Source organism: Thamnophis sirtalis, unplaced genomic scaffold (assembly GCF_051295495.1).
Source record: "Thamnophis sirtalis isolate CommonGarterSnake01/CBP01778 unplaced genomic scaffold, rThaSir2_p1.2 scaffold_43, whole genome shotgun sequence".
NCBI lineage: Eukaryota > Metazoa > Chordata > Lepidosauria > Squamata > Natricidae > Thamnophis > Thamnophis sirtalis.
This window is the reverse complement of record NW_028261423.1, coordinates 92,335-108,306: the sequence shown is the minus strand read 5'-3', so window position 1 is coordinate 108,306 and position 15,972 is coordinate 92,335. Positions and strand designations below refer to the sequence as shown.

General features: G+C 47.9%; 1 protein-coding gene across 1 annotated transcript in view; it reads right to left on the bottom strand.

Annotated features, from left to right (window-relative positions):
- Nucleotides 1–13,151, bottom strand: part of DNMT3B (DNA methyltransferase 3 beta) — a 46,853-nt gene extending 33,702 nt beyond the window's left edge. The window contains exons 1-7 of the mRNA XM_087703176.1: nt 13,139–13,151; nt 10,143–10,277; nt 8,100–8,200; nt 6,213–6,365; nt 4,515–4,643; nt 3,599–3,757; nt 1,557–1,664 (exon numbers count right to left, since the gene is read on the bottom strand). Coding sequence (XP_087559302.1) covers nt 1,557–1,664; nt 3,599–3,757; nt 4,515–4,643; nt 6,213–6,365; nt 8,100–8,200; nt 10,143–10,277; nt 13,139–13,151 — 798 coding nt within the window. The remainder of the gene's footprint in view (nt 1–1,556; nt 1,665–3,598; nt 3,758–4,514; nt 4,644–6,212; nt 6,366–8,099; nt 8,201–10,142; nt 10,278–13,138) is intronic.
- Between the last annotated feature and the right edge of the window lie 2,821 nt (nt 13,152–15,972).

Genomic DNA, 15,972 nt, shown 5'->3' with positions numbered 1-15,972 from the left:
GGGTCTGTCCCAATCCCACCCAGGGAAGCGTCCCAGCCTCTTTTCTTTTAAAGAGGAGCGGGACAGCACGGATGGGTTTTGAAGCGTTGCCTCGTAAGCCCACTTGGAGGGGTTTGGATATCGGCATTTTTACACACACAAACGCACACAAAATCTCACAAAAAGAATCAGTAAATGAGGGGACGGAATGTCCATTTAGGGGTAATCAAGGGCCATTTTACTGCAGCCACGGACTGTAGCTTTGGATTGAACTGTGGGGGTCCTTGGTACTCTCTGAGCTTGGTGGTTTTCTTGCAAACGTTTCATGGCCCAACTAGGGAACGTCATCAGTGCTAGAAGAGAAGGGAGTTTGCAGAGAGGGAGAGGAGGAGGAGGAGGAGGAGGAGGAGGAGGAGGAGGAGGAGGAGGAGGAGGAGGAGGAGGAGGAGGAGGAGGAGGAGGAGGATGACGACGACGACTGTGAGGTCCTTGGTGCTCTCTGAGCTTGGTGGTTTTCTTGTAGACATTTCATGACCCAACTAGGGAACCTCATCACTTGTAGAAGGAAGGGTTTCAAGAGGAGAAGGGAGGAAGAGGAAGAGGAAGGAGGAAGGGAGGAAGAGGAGGGAGGGAGGAGGAGGAGGACTGTGGGGTCCTTGGTGCTCTCTGAGCTTGGATGTTTTCTGGCAGATGTTTCATGGCCCAACTAGGGAACGTCATCAGGGCTAGAAGGGATGGGTGTGAGGAGGAGGTGGAGGAGGAAGATGGGGAGGAGGAGGAGGAGGAGGAGGAGGAGGAAGAAGAAATGCAGGAGGAAGATAACAACTGTGGGGTCCTTGGTGCTTTCTGAGCTTGGATGTTTTCTGGTAGACGTTTCATGGCCCAACTAGGGAACGTCATCAGGGCTAGAAGAGAGGGGAGTTTGCAGAGAGGAGGGAGGAGGAGGAGGAGGACTGTGGGGTCCTTGGTGCTCTCTGAGCTTGGTGGTTTTCTTGCAGACGTTTCATCACCCAACTAAGGAACATCATCAGTTGTGAAAGAGGTGGGGGGAGAGTTGCAGGGAGGAGGAGGAGCCGGATGGGGCAACTGTGGGATGATTGGTGGTCTCCTGTTTTCTTGCAGACGTTTCATAACCCAGCTAGGTAACATCATCAGTGCTAGAAGGGAGTGGGGTTTGCTTCCTATTTATATACTAGAGACTTGCCCTGTCCATCTTGGTGGGGGTGTTATTTTTATTTTTTTTGAATCCTGCCTTTTATTATTTTTACAAATAACTCAAGGGAGATTTGCCTAGAAAACAGAAAAGCTCACAAATCCCCAAACGTCCCTCTCCTCCTCCTCTCCCCCTTCCCTGCATTACGCATCTCCCGCTCCCTCCCAGCACTGATGATATTCCCTAGTTGGGCCGCGAAATGCCCACAAGAGAACCAGAGAGCAAAAATGACCCCACAGAGGCTCCCTTGGTGCCAACTGGCTTCCGGTCACCCTGATGGGCATCCCCACCTGTCTTTTCCACATGCTAACCCCACCACCTTCTCTGCCATCTTTCCACCCGACCCCCCAGCCCCCCATCTTACCTCCAAAACATGGAGAATGGATTGTTGGTAGGACACCAACTTCTGAAACGTGGCGCGATTGAAATGTTCTTGGAAATATACCAGCCCCACCAGCTTGTCAGCAGAGATCTGTAACAATAGCAATAATAATAATAGCCCTTAGACTTATATACAGCTTCACAGTCCTTCCCATCTGTCTCTAAGCGGTTTGCAGAGCCAGCCTCTTGCCCCCAACAATCTGGGTCCTCATTTGACCCACCTCGGAAGGACGGAAGGATGAGTCAACCAGGAACGAACTCCTGGCAGTGAGCAGAGTTAACCTGCAATATTGCAGATAGATAGATAGATAGATAGATAGATAGATGGATGGATGGATGGATGGATGGATGGATGGATGGATGGATGGTAGGCAGGCAGCATGAGAGAGAGAGAGAGAGAGAGAGGGAGGGAGGGAGGGAGGGAGGGAGAGAGAGAGAGAGAGAGAGAGAGAGAGAGAGAGAGAGAGAGAGAGAGAGAGAGAGAGAATAGCAATAGCCCTTAGACTTATATTCTGCTTTACGGTGCTTTCCAGCCCTCTCTAAGTGGTTTACAGAGTCAGCATATTTGCCCCCAATAATCTGGGTCCTCATTTGACGGCTGAGTCAACCAGGAACAAACTCCTGGCAGTGAGCAGAGTTAACCTGCAATATTGCAGGCAGGCAGGCAGGCAGACAGATAGATAATGATGATAGATGATGATGATAGCTAGATAGCTAGATAGATAATGATGATGATAGATGATGATGATAGATAGGTAGGTAGGTGGGTAGGTAGGTAGATAAGATAGATAGATAGATAGATAGATAGATAGATAGATAGATAGATAGATAGATAGATGATAGATAGATAGATAGATAGATAGATAGATAGATAGATAGATAGATGATAGATAGATAGATAGATGATAGATAGATAGATGATAGATAGATAGATAGATAGATAGATAGATAGATAGATAGATAGATAGATAGATAGATAGATAGATAGATAGATGATAGATAGATAGATAGATAGATGATAGATAGATAGATGATAGATAGATAGATAGATGATAGATAGATAGATAGATAGATAGATAGATAGATAGATAGATAGATAGATAGATAGATAGATAGATAGATAGATAGATAAATAGATAATGATGATAGATGATGATAGCTAGATAGATAATGATGATAGATGATGATGATAGATAGGTAGGTAGGTGGGTGGGTGGGTAGGTAGGTAGGTAGGTAGATAAGATAGATAGATGATAGATAGATAGATGATAGATAGATAGATAGATGATAGATAGATAGATGATAGATAGATAGATAGATAGATAGATAGATAGATAGATAGATAGATAGATAGATAGATAGATAGATAATGATGATAGATGATGATGATAGATAGGTAGGTAGGTGGGTGGGTGGGTAGGTAGGTAGGTAGATAAGATAGATGATAGATAGATAGATAGATAGATAGATAGATAGATAGATAGATAGATAGATAGATAGATAGATAAATAGATAATGATGATAGATGATGATAGCTAGATAGATAATGATGATAGATGATGATGATAGATAGGTAGGTAGGTGGGTGGGTGGGTGGGTAGGTAGGTAGGTAGGTAGGTAGATAAGATAGATAGATGATAGATAGATAGATGATAGATAGATAGATAGATAGATAGATAGATAGATAGATAGATAGATAGATAGATAGATAGATAGATAGACTGACTTGGGGGAGGGGAAGCACTTTTCCATAGAATTTATTATCAAATAGTGAACCAGGAAATAAATTTGACTGCAAGCTTTCTTGAAAATATATTTAAAATGCATCTAAGTTGGAAAAGTTCCTTTAAGGTGGTCTCCGCAGTGATCTGTAAGCGATCATTCGTGGTTTAATGCGTCTGAACCCAGGTAGTCGCCTTTGATTAAACAAAGGACAGCTAAGAAAATGATAGATGAGCAAGACAGGAGGGGCAAAGGCACAGATTCCTTTCTCAGCCACCCCCCCTCCCCTCCCCTGCCGCTCACCTCCGAAAACTTTCCATCCCCAAACCATTTCAACCAGCGCATGCCGGGGGCCGCCTGGCGGTTGGAGGTGGTCTTCCACGACACCACAATGGCTGGCCACCATGAGAAGCCTTTGATTTTGCCCCAGACCAGTTCCCCGATTCCGAATCCTTTCCCGTCCTGCGAATCAAAGAGAAACAAGAGGGGTGGGTTAGGGTTAGGGCAGAGGGTCTCCAAACTTGGGGACTTTAAGACTTGGGGACTTCAACTCCCAGAATTCCCCAGCCAGCCAGCATGCTGGCTGGGGAATTCTGGGAGTTGAAGTCCAGACATCTTCAAGTAGCCAAGGTTGAGAAACACTGTCTTAAAATTTCTTCTTGGAACAATATAAGGACCCTTGAAGACTGGTGCAAATCCATTTTTTAAAAATTGGATATTTAGGATGGTTTATCCATTCTAAAAGGGACGCAGTGGCTAAGATGCTGAGCTTGTCGATCAGAAAAGTCGGCAGTTCGGCGGTTCGAATCCCTAGCGCTGCGCGTAAAGGAGTGAGCTCCCGTGACTTGTCAAAACTTTTGCCAACCGAGCAGAAAAATAGGAACCACCTTTGGTGGGAAGTTCCGTGCGCCTTCAGCATTGAGTCATGCCGGCCACATGACCACGGAGACGTCTTCGGACAGCGCTGGCTCTTCGGCTTTGAAACAAGGATGAGCACCGCCCTCTAGAGTCGGGAATGACTAGCATGTATGTTCGAGGGGAAGCTTTAATATTTTTTTAATCCGGTATAAGGAATGGATTTTCGGCTCAAACTTGAAATCTTGAAACTCTTTCGGAGGGCACCCATTTCTCGCAATAGCACCGGCAGACTCACTTAATGCCTCTTTTAAAAACTTTTAAATCAGTTTGCGAAGCCCACCAACCAGAGTCCCTCTCCCACCTGATATTCTGCCATCCTCCTGGCTGTTCGGTAATCACATCCATTGGGGGCCTCGGTGTTCTCCTGCTGTCTGGAATTCTCCTCTTCGGAGTAGTTGATCTGGATACATCCAGAAAGTCTTTTGGAGTGCTGGAAAAGAAGGGAAAACTGAGACGCCCCCCCAAGCAGAAAAGAGGCGGAAAGAGAGGATCTCAAACCGAAAAAACAAGACAGTCCTTGCAGACACCGAGAAAACTCCAGGCGTAGCAACTTTGGGCCCTATGGACTTCAACTCCCAGAATTCCCCCGGCCAGCCGTGCTAGAACTAGAATTCACCGGCTCCAGAGTCACCCAGCTGGCTTTCGTGTCTATGGCAGGACTAGAACTCAGTCTCCTGGTGACGGGTGTAGAGTCACCCAGCTGGCTTTGGTTTCTATGGCAGGACTAGAACTCACCGTCTCCCAGTGATTGGCCCAAAGTCACCCAGCCAGCTTTCCTGGCTAAGGCAGGGCTAGAACTTACAGTCTCCCGGTGATTGGCCCACCTAGCTAGCTTTTGTGCCTTAAGGCAGTACTAGAACTCCCTGTCTCCTGGTGATTGGCCCAAAGTCACCCAGTGGGCTTCCATGGCTAAGGCAGGACTAGAACTCGCCATCTCCCAGTGATTGGCCCAAAGTCACTCAGATGGTTTTCATGCCTAAGGTAGGACTAGAACTCTCCATCTCCTGTTGATTGGCCCAAAGCCACCCAAGCCAGCTTTCACGACTAAGGCGGGGACTAGAACTCACTGTCTCCTGGCGATTGGCTCGCACGGGTAGTCCTCGACTTACGACCATAATGGAACCTGCCCATCGTGGTCGTAATTCACGGCAGCTGGGAGAGCAGGTTGGTGAGGTGATCAAACCAAGTCCTATGACCTTCTTGTGACGGTTTTTAACAGTCGTTAAGCGAACCAATTTTTGGCTATGAGCAGCATTTATTTCTGATTTTAAGCAAAGCCTTCGTAAAATGTAAATCATAAATGTGGGGGGGAGGGGTTAGGACCACTGAAACTTCAAATCCCGTTTGAGATTCCCCCCCCCATCAGTCTATCACAACTTCAAATGGTCACTAAGTGAACGGACATAAGTTAAGGACTACCTCAACTTTTTCTTCCAGTGTTTTTTTCCCGGTTTTTAGTTTTCAAGACTCAACTACCTTGAGTCCTTCACTTTTTCTCATTCTTTCATCGTGTTGCATGCAGGTAATCTTATTGGGTTGAGGTAGTCCTCGACTTACGACCAAATGGGAGCCCAAGGTTTATGTGGCTAAGCGAGACATTTTTTGCGAAGCGAGCTCTGCTCCATTTTAACGACCTTCCTTGCCACAGGTGTTAAGTGAATGCCCGCGGTTCTTAAGCCAGTCACATGGTCGTTAAGCGAATCCGGCTTTCTCCCGCTGGCTTGGCTCGTCAGGAGGTCGCGAAAGGGGATCAACGGAACACTGCAATCGCCGTAAAGACGAGACAGTGTTGCCTAGCGTCTGAATTTTGATCACACGACCACGGGGACCCTGCGAGGGTCGTTAAGTGTGGAAAACGGTCCTTTTTTTCCCCCCCCAACGCCTGTTATAACTTTGGACAGTCGCTAAACGAACTGTCGTAAGTCGAGGACTGCCTACATTTTTGCTTTTTTTTGCAATGTTTGAATTTTTAAAAAAAGGTAAAAAGCAGATTTCCTACCCTGATTTTGTGACGTTCCTTGAAACCTTCGATGCTTTCCACGTCGTCTTTGAGTTTCTTCTCCTGCGAGGCCGGGCCGGCCTGGAAGACGATCCGGGGGGCCGGTTTCTGCCGCAGGCTGTTCTCCCAGCCAGCGTTTCCTCGCACCGGGACCTGGGACCCCCCCGGAGGGGAGAAAAAAGCGTTAGGATCCGAGGGTCCATTAGCAATAGCAGTAGACTTAGCAATAGCAGTAGACTTATATACCGCTTCATAGGCCTTTCAGCCCTCTCTAAGCGGTTTACAGAGAGTCAGCATATTGCCCCCAACAATCTGGGTCCTCATTTTACCCACCTCGGAAGGATGGAAGGCTGAGTCAACCCTGAGCCGGTGAGATTTGAACCGCTGACCTGCTGATCTAGCAGTAGCCTGCAGTGCTGCATTTAACCACTGCGCCACCTCGGCTCCTTCTCTAAGGACCCTCGGACCTGTTTTAAATGCTACCCCTCCCCTCATCAGAAAGGGGGAGGTTGAGCACCCCAAACCGTCGTCCCCCCCACACAGCGGAGAAATGCATTGTCCACTGCTCCCCAAATCCACTCACTGCAGACATATTTCTTTATTTAATTCATACCCCACCTTTAGTATTTTTTTACAAAAAATTCAAGGCAGCGAACATATTCAAACACACAATTTCCTCCTGCTCTTTTCCCCACAACAACCCTGTGATGTGGGCTGAGCTGAAGAGGGGGGGGAGGGGAAACGACTCCAAGTCAACCAATTGACTTTCACAACTCATCGTCTCCTGGCGATTGGCCCCAAAGTCACCCAGTCAGCTTTCATGGCTAAGGCGGGACTAGAACTCACCAGTCTCCTGGTGATTGATTGACTCAAAGTCAACCAATTGGCTTTCATGCCTAAGGCGGGACTAGAACTCACCAGTCTCCTGGTGATTGGCCCAAAGTCAACCAATTGGCTTTCATGGCTAAGGCGGGACTAGAACTCACCATCTCCCGGTGATTGATTGACTCAAAGTCAACCAATTGGCTTTCATGGCTAAGGCAGGACTAGAACTCACCATCTCCCGGTGATTGATTGACTCAAAGTCAACCAATTGGCTTTCATGCCTAAGGCAGGACTAGAACTCACCATCTCCCGGTGATTGATTGACTCAAAGTCAACCAATTGGCTTTCATGCCTAAGGCAGGACTAGAACTCACCATCTCCTGGTGATTGGCCCCAAAGTCACCCAGTCAGCTTTCATGCCTAAGGCGGGACTAGAACTCACCATCTCCTGGTGATTGGCTCAAAGTCAACCAGTCAGCTTTCATGCCTAAGGCGGGACTAGAACTCACCATCTCCTGGTGATTGGCTCAAAGTCAACCAATTGGCTTTCATGCCTAAGGTGGGACTAGAACTCACCATCTCCTGGTGATTGATTGACTCAAAGTCAACCAATTGGCTTTCATGCCTAAGGCAGGACTAGAACTCACCATCTCCTGGTGATTGATTGACTCAAAGTCAACCAATTGCCTTTCATGGCTAAAGCGGGACTAGAACTCACCATCTCCTGGCGATTGGCCCCAAAGTCACCCAGTCAGCTTTCACGCCTAAGGCAGGATTAGAACTCACCATCTCCTGGTTATTAATTGACTCAAAGTCAATCAATTGGCTTTCATGCCTAAGGCAGGACTAGAACTCGCCGTCTCCTGGTGATTGGCCCAGAGTCACCTCTCCAGCCTTTATGCCTTATAAGGAAGAACTAGAACTCACCATGTCCTACCAAGAGGCCCGAGTTCACGCAACCGGCTTTCGTCCCTAGGGCAGCACTAGAACTCACAGTCTCCCGCTCTCTAGCCTGGTGCCTTAACCACTAGGCCAAACTACCGCTTCCTGTTCTTGGCTCACCTTTTGGGCTTTCTTGGGGACGTCATCAGCCTCTTCCTCCTCCTCCTCTTCCTCCTGCTCCTTTTTTATCTTGTAGGTCACGCTTGCCACCTGGCTGGCGCCTGCACAAAGGAAGCGTCCGTCACTAAGAGGGGGAGGTGGGCCTGGGGTTTGACACCCACCCCTGCCTGGTTGAGGCCCAGCCCAGGCCCCCAAAGATCTCCTGATGGTCGCCCAGCCTTCTCTTCCCCCTGTTTAGTTCTGAAGCCCCTCAGAGGCCTCCAACTCCCCGCGGGCACCTGGCCAAGCAACAACGGCCATTCCCAGGCGGTCCTCGGTTTACAACCACATCCATTGCCATGGGAGATGGTCGTTATTGGAGTCACGCGGCGGTCGTCAAGGTTGTGAAATTGGGTGGGACTCAGTTAATAACCGTCTCAACTGAAAGGTCTGGTCCCAACTGTGGCCGTATGTCAAGGACTACGTCACAGGCCAGTGATTCGTCCATGCTGGGAGCCTCCAGAGTAGGAGGGGTGGACTTCAATTCCCAGAATTCCCCCAGTTGTCAAGCTTGGGAGATGTTTCTTCAAAGTCTCCTTTCCTAACCAAGTGGCTTTGGAGACCATCAAGAGGTCTCCATCTTTGACCCAAGAGCTAAACATTCTTCTTCTAACAGGACACCTGAAATGGTGCACATGCTCCCCCCCCAACTTCCTCTCCTCCTTCCTTCTTTTGTTCCTTCCTCCCTCTTTACTCTCTCCCTCCTCCCTTTGTTCTCCCTTTCTCCTTCTTCCTCTTTATCTCCCCTCCCTTCTTTCCTTTTCTTCCTCCCTCCTTTATACTCCCTCCCTTCCTCCTTATCCTCCCTTCCTTCTCCTTTCTTCCACTTTTTATTCTCCCTAACTTCTCCTTCCTTCCTTCCCTCCCTCCCTTTTTCCTCTCCCCTCCTCCTTCCTTCATCTCTCCGGCTCTCCTCCTTGCTTTCTTCCTCATCCTCCTTCCCTCCCTTCTTTCCTTCCTTCTCCTTCCATACCTCCTTCCCTTTTTTCTTCCTCCCTACTTCTTTATACTCTCTCCCTTTCTTCCTTTCCTCCCTTCTCCTTCCTTCCCTCCCTCCCTTTTTCCTCTCCCCTACTCCTTCCTTCATCTCTCTCTCTCTCCTCCTTGCTTTCTTCCTCATCCTCCTTCCCTCCCTTCTTTCCTTCCTTCCTTCTCCTTCCATGCCTCCTTCCCTTTTTTCTTCCTCCCTCCTTCTTTATACTCCCTCCCTTTCTAACCTCCTTCCTTCCCTCCCTTTTTCCTCTCCCCTCCTCCTTCCTTCATCTCTCCCTCTCTCCTCCTTGCTTTCTTCCTCATCCTCCTTCCCTCCCTTCTTTCCTTCCTTCTTCTCCTTCCTTCCCTCTCTCCCTTTTTAACTCTCCCCTCCTCCTTCCTTCATCTTTTTATCCTCCCTCTGTTCTCGTTTCTTCCATACTGCCTTCTCTTTTCTTCCTCCCTCCTTCCTTCTTTATCCTCCCTCCGTCTCTCCTCCTTCCTTTCTGTGCTTCCTTTTTACTCTCCCCTCCTTCTTCCTCCCTTCTCTCCCTCCCCTTCCTCCTTTCTTCTCCTTTATCTTCCCTCCACCCTCCGTTCTTCCAGCCTTCCATCCCTCTTTCCCTTCTCCTTTCTTCCTCCCTCATTCCTCCTAAATCCTCCCTTTCTCATCCCTTTCTTCCTCTATCCTTCCTTCCTCTTTATCCTTCCTTCCTTCTCTCCCTTCCTCTATGGAGATTCTCGGTCCTGGTTGTCCCAAAGGGGCTTTTTCAAGAGGCAACTGGACTTTCTGGATTTTTCTTTGAAGAAGTTTCGCTTCTTATCCAAGAAGCTTCTTCAGCTCTGAGTGGAGGGGGGGGGGATGGACGTCTGCAAGGAGTATAAATCCTTCCCCACCATCCACTCAGAGCCCCCAAACAAGGCAAGCCCACCCATTTTCTAGAACCTGACTGATGATCCCGGGGGCAAAGAGGGGGGGGGGGGTCTCCAGGCTGCCCCAAAATCTCAGGACCCCCCTGGGTTGAAAGGTACCTGCAGCTTCGTTCTCCTCGGTGGGGGGGTCTGAGTCGCTGCAGTCCCCATTGACCAAAGTAAGATCCATCGTCCAGCTGGCGGTCTTTTCTCTTTTCATCTTAACCTGCGGGAGAGATTTTCCAGGAAGACAATCTTGAGCCAATAATCATCATCGTGAAGATCTCCCATTTGCCTGGACTCCAAATGAGAACATTGGCCCAAAACATTGCGACGTTCCCATTTTAAGAGGTTTTTTTTGCAAGTTGAATCAAATTTTAACTCCCCAAATTCCCCAGCCAGGATGCTTTAAGATGGGGAGGGGGACTTCAACTCCCAGAATTCCCCAGTCGGCAGGCTTTAAGATGGGGGGGGGGGACTTCAACTCCCAGAATTCCCCAGTCAGCAGGCTTTAAGATGGGGGGGGGACTTCAACTCCCAGAATTCCCCAGTCCGCAGGCTTTAAGATGGGGGGGACTTCAACTCCCAGAATTCCTCACTCAACAAGCTTTAAGATGGGGGGACTTCAACTCCCAGAATTCCCCAGTCGGCAGGCTTTAAGATGGGGGAACTTCAACTCCCAAAATTCTCCATCCATCTTGCTTTAAGATGGGGGGACTTCAACTCCCAGAATTCCTCACTCAGCAAACTTTAAGATGGGGGGACTTCAACTCCCAGAATTCCCCAGTCGGCAGGCTTTAAGATGGGGGAACTTCAACTCCCAGAATTCCCCAGTCGGCAGGCTTTAAGATGGGGGGACTTCAACTCCCAGAATTCCTTACTCAGCAAGCTTTAAGATGGAGGGACTTCAACTCCCAGAATTCCTCACTCAGCGAGCTTTAAGATGGGGGGGACTTCAACTCCCAGAATTCCCTATTCGGCAGGCTTTAAGATGGGTGTGCTTCAATCCTTCAGAAAAATCTCCTCTTTTCCGGGCCTAGTTAGACCCGTGTTTCCAACCTTGGCCACTGTAAAATATATAGCTGGCTGGGGAATTCTGGGAGTTGAAGTCCACCCATCTGAAAGCTGGAATTCCCAGCTATGAGATACACCTCATAGCTGGAGATTGGTCTGTATATCAGTCAGTATCTTTCAAACTTAGAATGTGTAAATTGGGCGGACTTCAACTCCCAGAATTCCCCAGTCAGCATGGATGGATGGATGGATGCCTGAGGAATTCTGGGAGTTGAAGTCCATTCACCTTGCCGTGGCTACAGTAAAGAAATGCTTACTTCCAAAGTTTGCCAACTCTTGCAAAAGTTAAACAGGCTTAATTCAGCTGCCCCCTCCCTCCAAAACAAACCTTTAATTTATTCTTTTAAAGGAGGGGGCACCCCCCTCCCAAGTCCCAGGATGCCCCAAAGCACAACCCCCCCCTTGTCACAAAGGCCAGGCAGAGGGGAAGAAGGAAACTTCTGCATTTTGGGGAGGGGAGGAGAAAGGGGGTTGGGGGGGGGAGGAACAAAGCCTCCAGCTGTTTTCCTTGATCCTGCAGGGATCAAAAGGGATCTGCCCAGACAGGGCTCCCTTGGAAGAGACAAGAGGAAAGCAAATCTTTTTTTTTTTAATGGGTTTTCCGGCAAAAAAAATATTCAAGGAGGGAGAGCTGCTTGTTTATGGGTCCTCAGGCTGAAAAGACAACACAACACACAAAGAAACCCACACACCCACACACAATCCTTTCCATGCACCACTACTCATCACAAAAAGGGACGAACCAGCCCCGATGGCATTGCGTGTTTCCTAAAGTTAAAGCAAATTAAATTGCAAATCAAAGCAAATTCTGGGCGGGCAGCCCTGGCAAGACCCTTCAAAGGACAGGAAGCCCTCGACTTATGGCCATTTCGTTTAGCGACCGTTCGGAGTTAAAACGGCACTGAAAACAATGACTTAGGAGGACCGTTTTCCACGCTTAACGACCGCTTTCAGCATCCCCGTGATCATGCGACCAAAATTCAGATGATGATTGGCAACTGACTTGTATTTATGACGGTTGCAGAGTCCTGGGGGGGTCACACGATCCCCTTTTGCGACCTTCAGACGAGCAATATCAATGGGGAGTGAGATTCACTTAACCACCACGGAATTCGCAACAGCAGTGATTCACTTAACAACCATGTCAAGAAAGGTCGCAAAATGGAGCAAATCTCACGTATCGTGCCTTGGCTTAGCGGTAGAGGTCGTCCTTGAATTACATCCGTCCGCTTAGTGACCGTCTGAAGTTACAACGGCATTTTAAAAAGGGGAGTTATGACCTTTTTCGCATTTAACGACCGTTGCTCGATGTTCTCGTGATCGAAATGCGGGCGCTTGGCAGCTGACTCATATTTATGACGGTTGCAAGGTCCCGGGGGGTACGTGATCCCCTTTTGTGACCGAACAAGCAAAGTCAATGGGGAGCCAGATTCACTTAACCACGGTGTTGTTAACTGAACAACCGCAGTGATTTGCTTAACGACTGCGGCAAGGAAGGTCGTAACACAGGGCAAAGCTCCCTTAGCAAGTCTCTCGCTTAAGCAATGGAAATCTGGGGCTCCGTGCTGGTCGTAAGTCAGGGGCAGTGGTGGGTTTCAAAAAAAATTCAAAACCACTCTGTGGGTGTGGCCTCCTTTGTGGGAGTGGCTTGCCGGCCATGTGACCTGGTGGGAGTGGCTTGCTGGCCATGTGTTTTCTTTCTTTCTTTCTTTCTTTCTTTCTTTCTTTCTTTCTTTCTCTTTCTCTTTCCTTCCTTTTGTCTCTCTGTCCCTTTTTCCTTTTTTTTCTTTCATCTCTCTCACTTTTTCTTTCTTTTTTCTTTATTTATTTCTTCCTTTCTTTCTTTCTCTCTCTCTCTCTCTGTGTATGTGTGTGTGTGTGTCAGTGGTGGGTTTCAAAAAATTTTGGAACCTCTTCTGTAGGTGTGGCCTGCTTTCCGGGTCCACTGGTGGAACCTCTTCTAACCGGTTCGGTAGATTTGACGAACTGGTTCTACCGAATAGGTGCGAACTGGTAGGAACCCACCTCTGGTCAGGGGCTACCTGTAGGTGCCATTGTGAACATCGGCCCCGCCTGTACGATTCATTCTGCGACCAAATGAAATGAGGTTCGCGAGACGAATTGGCACCTTTTGAAAAGGAGACCCAGATGAAGGACAGAAGGGCTTGGAAAAATACAAGTGCCCCCTCCCCCCAACCATCCGTTTTGTGACCATTCAAAGACGCAAGAGCACTGAGAAACATGACTTATGACTGGTCCTCACACTTATGACCACTGCAGCATCACACGGTCAAACTCCGGCCCTTGTCGACTGGCCTGTATTCACAATGGTTGCAGCATCCTGGAGAAATAGGACCGCCATTTGCAACCTTCCTAACAGGCTTCCAACAATCCATGGACGATTCGTTTAACAACGGCACGGATCTACGGCCGTTTGGCCACAGCGTCTAAGCAAATCGCTGCGGTCGTTAAACGAATCAGGTGGCCATGAAGCAAATCCAGCTTCCCTCATTGGCTTGGCTTGTCTGGCCAATGACAACCCCATGAGCCGGGATGCCACAACCGTCATAAATTCATGTCGGTTTCTAAGCAACAAAATCTTCATTAGGTGATGCTGCAATGCATAACGGCGAGGATCGGTCCCTAAACGAAACGGTTGCAAGTTGAGAAGATGCTTATCCTCAAAAGAGGCCTATTAATATCCAGCTTTGGAAAACTGGAAGTCCTAAATTTGGGGGCATTTTCTTGGATTCAGCCACACTTTCTCTCTTCCCACCCCACCCCCCGGAAAAAAAAAAACCCAGTTCCCAGAATGCTTCACTCGGTTCCTCCATCAGAGAGGATGTGGCTGGATGTCGTGCTCTCTCTCTCTCTCCCTCTCCTCCCTCCAGCCTTCCTTCCCCCTTTCCTCGATATAACCACATTATCACCAGAAGTCTCCGGCAACAGGAAACGTCTGTTTTTCCAACTTAGCAATTCCCCAGCTTCCCTTTCCTTAGAAAGGGTCTGCGCTGTCTGTACCCAGCTTTGCAATTTACTCAAGACCCTTCCCCTTTCAAAGGGACTGTGGCAGGGTCTCAGGAAATGGGCCAGCTTAGAGGGAAAAGGGATTTAACATGACTTTATCTAATCCAGTGGTCTCCAAAGTTGGCAACTTTAAGACTTGTGGACTTCAACTCCCAGAGTTCCTCAGCCAGCCAGTGTTGGGGCATTCACAACTTCTGGAGGCAACTTCTGTTCCACTGATTAATTGTCTTCACTGTCAGGAAATTCCTCCTCGGTTCTAAGTTGCTTCTCTCCTTGATTAGTTTCCACCCATTGCTTCTTGTTCTGCCCTCAGGTGCCTTGGAGAATAGTTTGACTCCCTCTTCTTTGGGGCAACCCCTGAGATATTGGAAGACTCCTGTCATGTCTCCCCTGGTCCTTCTTTTCATTAAACTAGACATATACCCAGTTCCTGCAACCGTTCTTCATATGTTTTAGCCTCCAGTCCCCTGATCCTCTTTGTTGCTCTTCTCTGCACTCTTTCCAGAGTCTCCACATCTTTTCTAAATCGTGGCGACCAAAACTGGATGCAGGATTCCAAGTGTGGCCTTACCAAGGCATTATAAAGTGGTATTAAGACTTCATTTGATCTTGATTCTATGTCTATAATTTATCAATCAATTGTTTTCTGTCTGTCAGTCTATATCTATTTCTATCTATGTCCTTCTCTCTATCATCTATCTATCTATCTATCTATCTATCTATCTATCTATCTATCTATCTATCTATCTATCTATCTATCTATCTATCTATCCAGCCAGCCAGCTATCCATCTATGTCTCTCTATCATCTATCAATCTAGTTGTCTATCTATCACCCATCTCTGGGAGTTGAAGTCCACAGGTCTTAAAGTTGCCAAGGTTGGAGACCACTGATCTAACCCATTACATTTGCAAAGATATATAAAAAAAGAGATTGAGACATTAGATAGAAGAGCAACTAAGGGGATTAAAGGCCTGGAAACTAAAATATATGAGAAGCTGTTGCAGAATTTGGGTTTGAAAAGAAGGACCAGGGGAGACATGATAGCAGTCTTCCAGTATTTGAGGGGCTGCCCCAAAGAAGAGGGGAGTCAAGCTATTCTCCAGAACACCAGAAGGAAGGACAAGAAGCAATGGGTGGAAACTAACCAAAGAGCGAAGCGATTTAGAATTAAGGAGAAACTTCCTAAAAGTTGGAACAATTAATCAGTGGAACAGAAGTTGCCTCCAGATGTTGTGAACGCCCCAACACTGGAAGTCTTTAAGGAGAGATTGGGCAACCATTTGTCTGAAGTGGTGTAGGGTTTTCTGCCTGAGCAGGGGGTTGGACTAGAAGACCTTCAAGGCCCCCTCCAGCTCTGTAATTCTGTGAGCTGTCTTTTTGATAAAAGATGTCAGAATGCAATGTGTATTTAAGAAGTTTTCTTTTGACGGACGCAAGAGAAACCTTTGTTGGCATCATTGAAATGATTCCCAGCCCCAAGTTGGGATGGGAGAGGGGAGGAATCTCACCCCCTTTATGAGAGCTACCATCTTTGGATTCCTGCATTTATTTGAGCAGCCGAGTCTGGTGGTTTTCTTGGGAGACATTTCATGACCCAGCTATGTAACTTCATCAGCGGCAGAAGGGCAAAAGGTTGATGTTACCTAACTGGTCTATGGAGATTCTCAATCATCCCGATCATGGTTGTCCCAAAAGAGCTTTTCAAGAATCAACTGGTAGGGTTAGGGAGACTCAGTGGCTAAAACACTAAACTTGTCAATCAGAAAAGTCAGCAGTTCAGCGGTTCGAATCCCCAGCGCTGCGTAACGGAGTGAGCTCCCGTTCCTTGTCCCAGCTTCTGCCAACC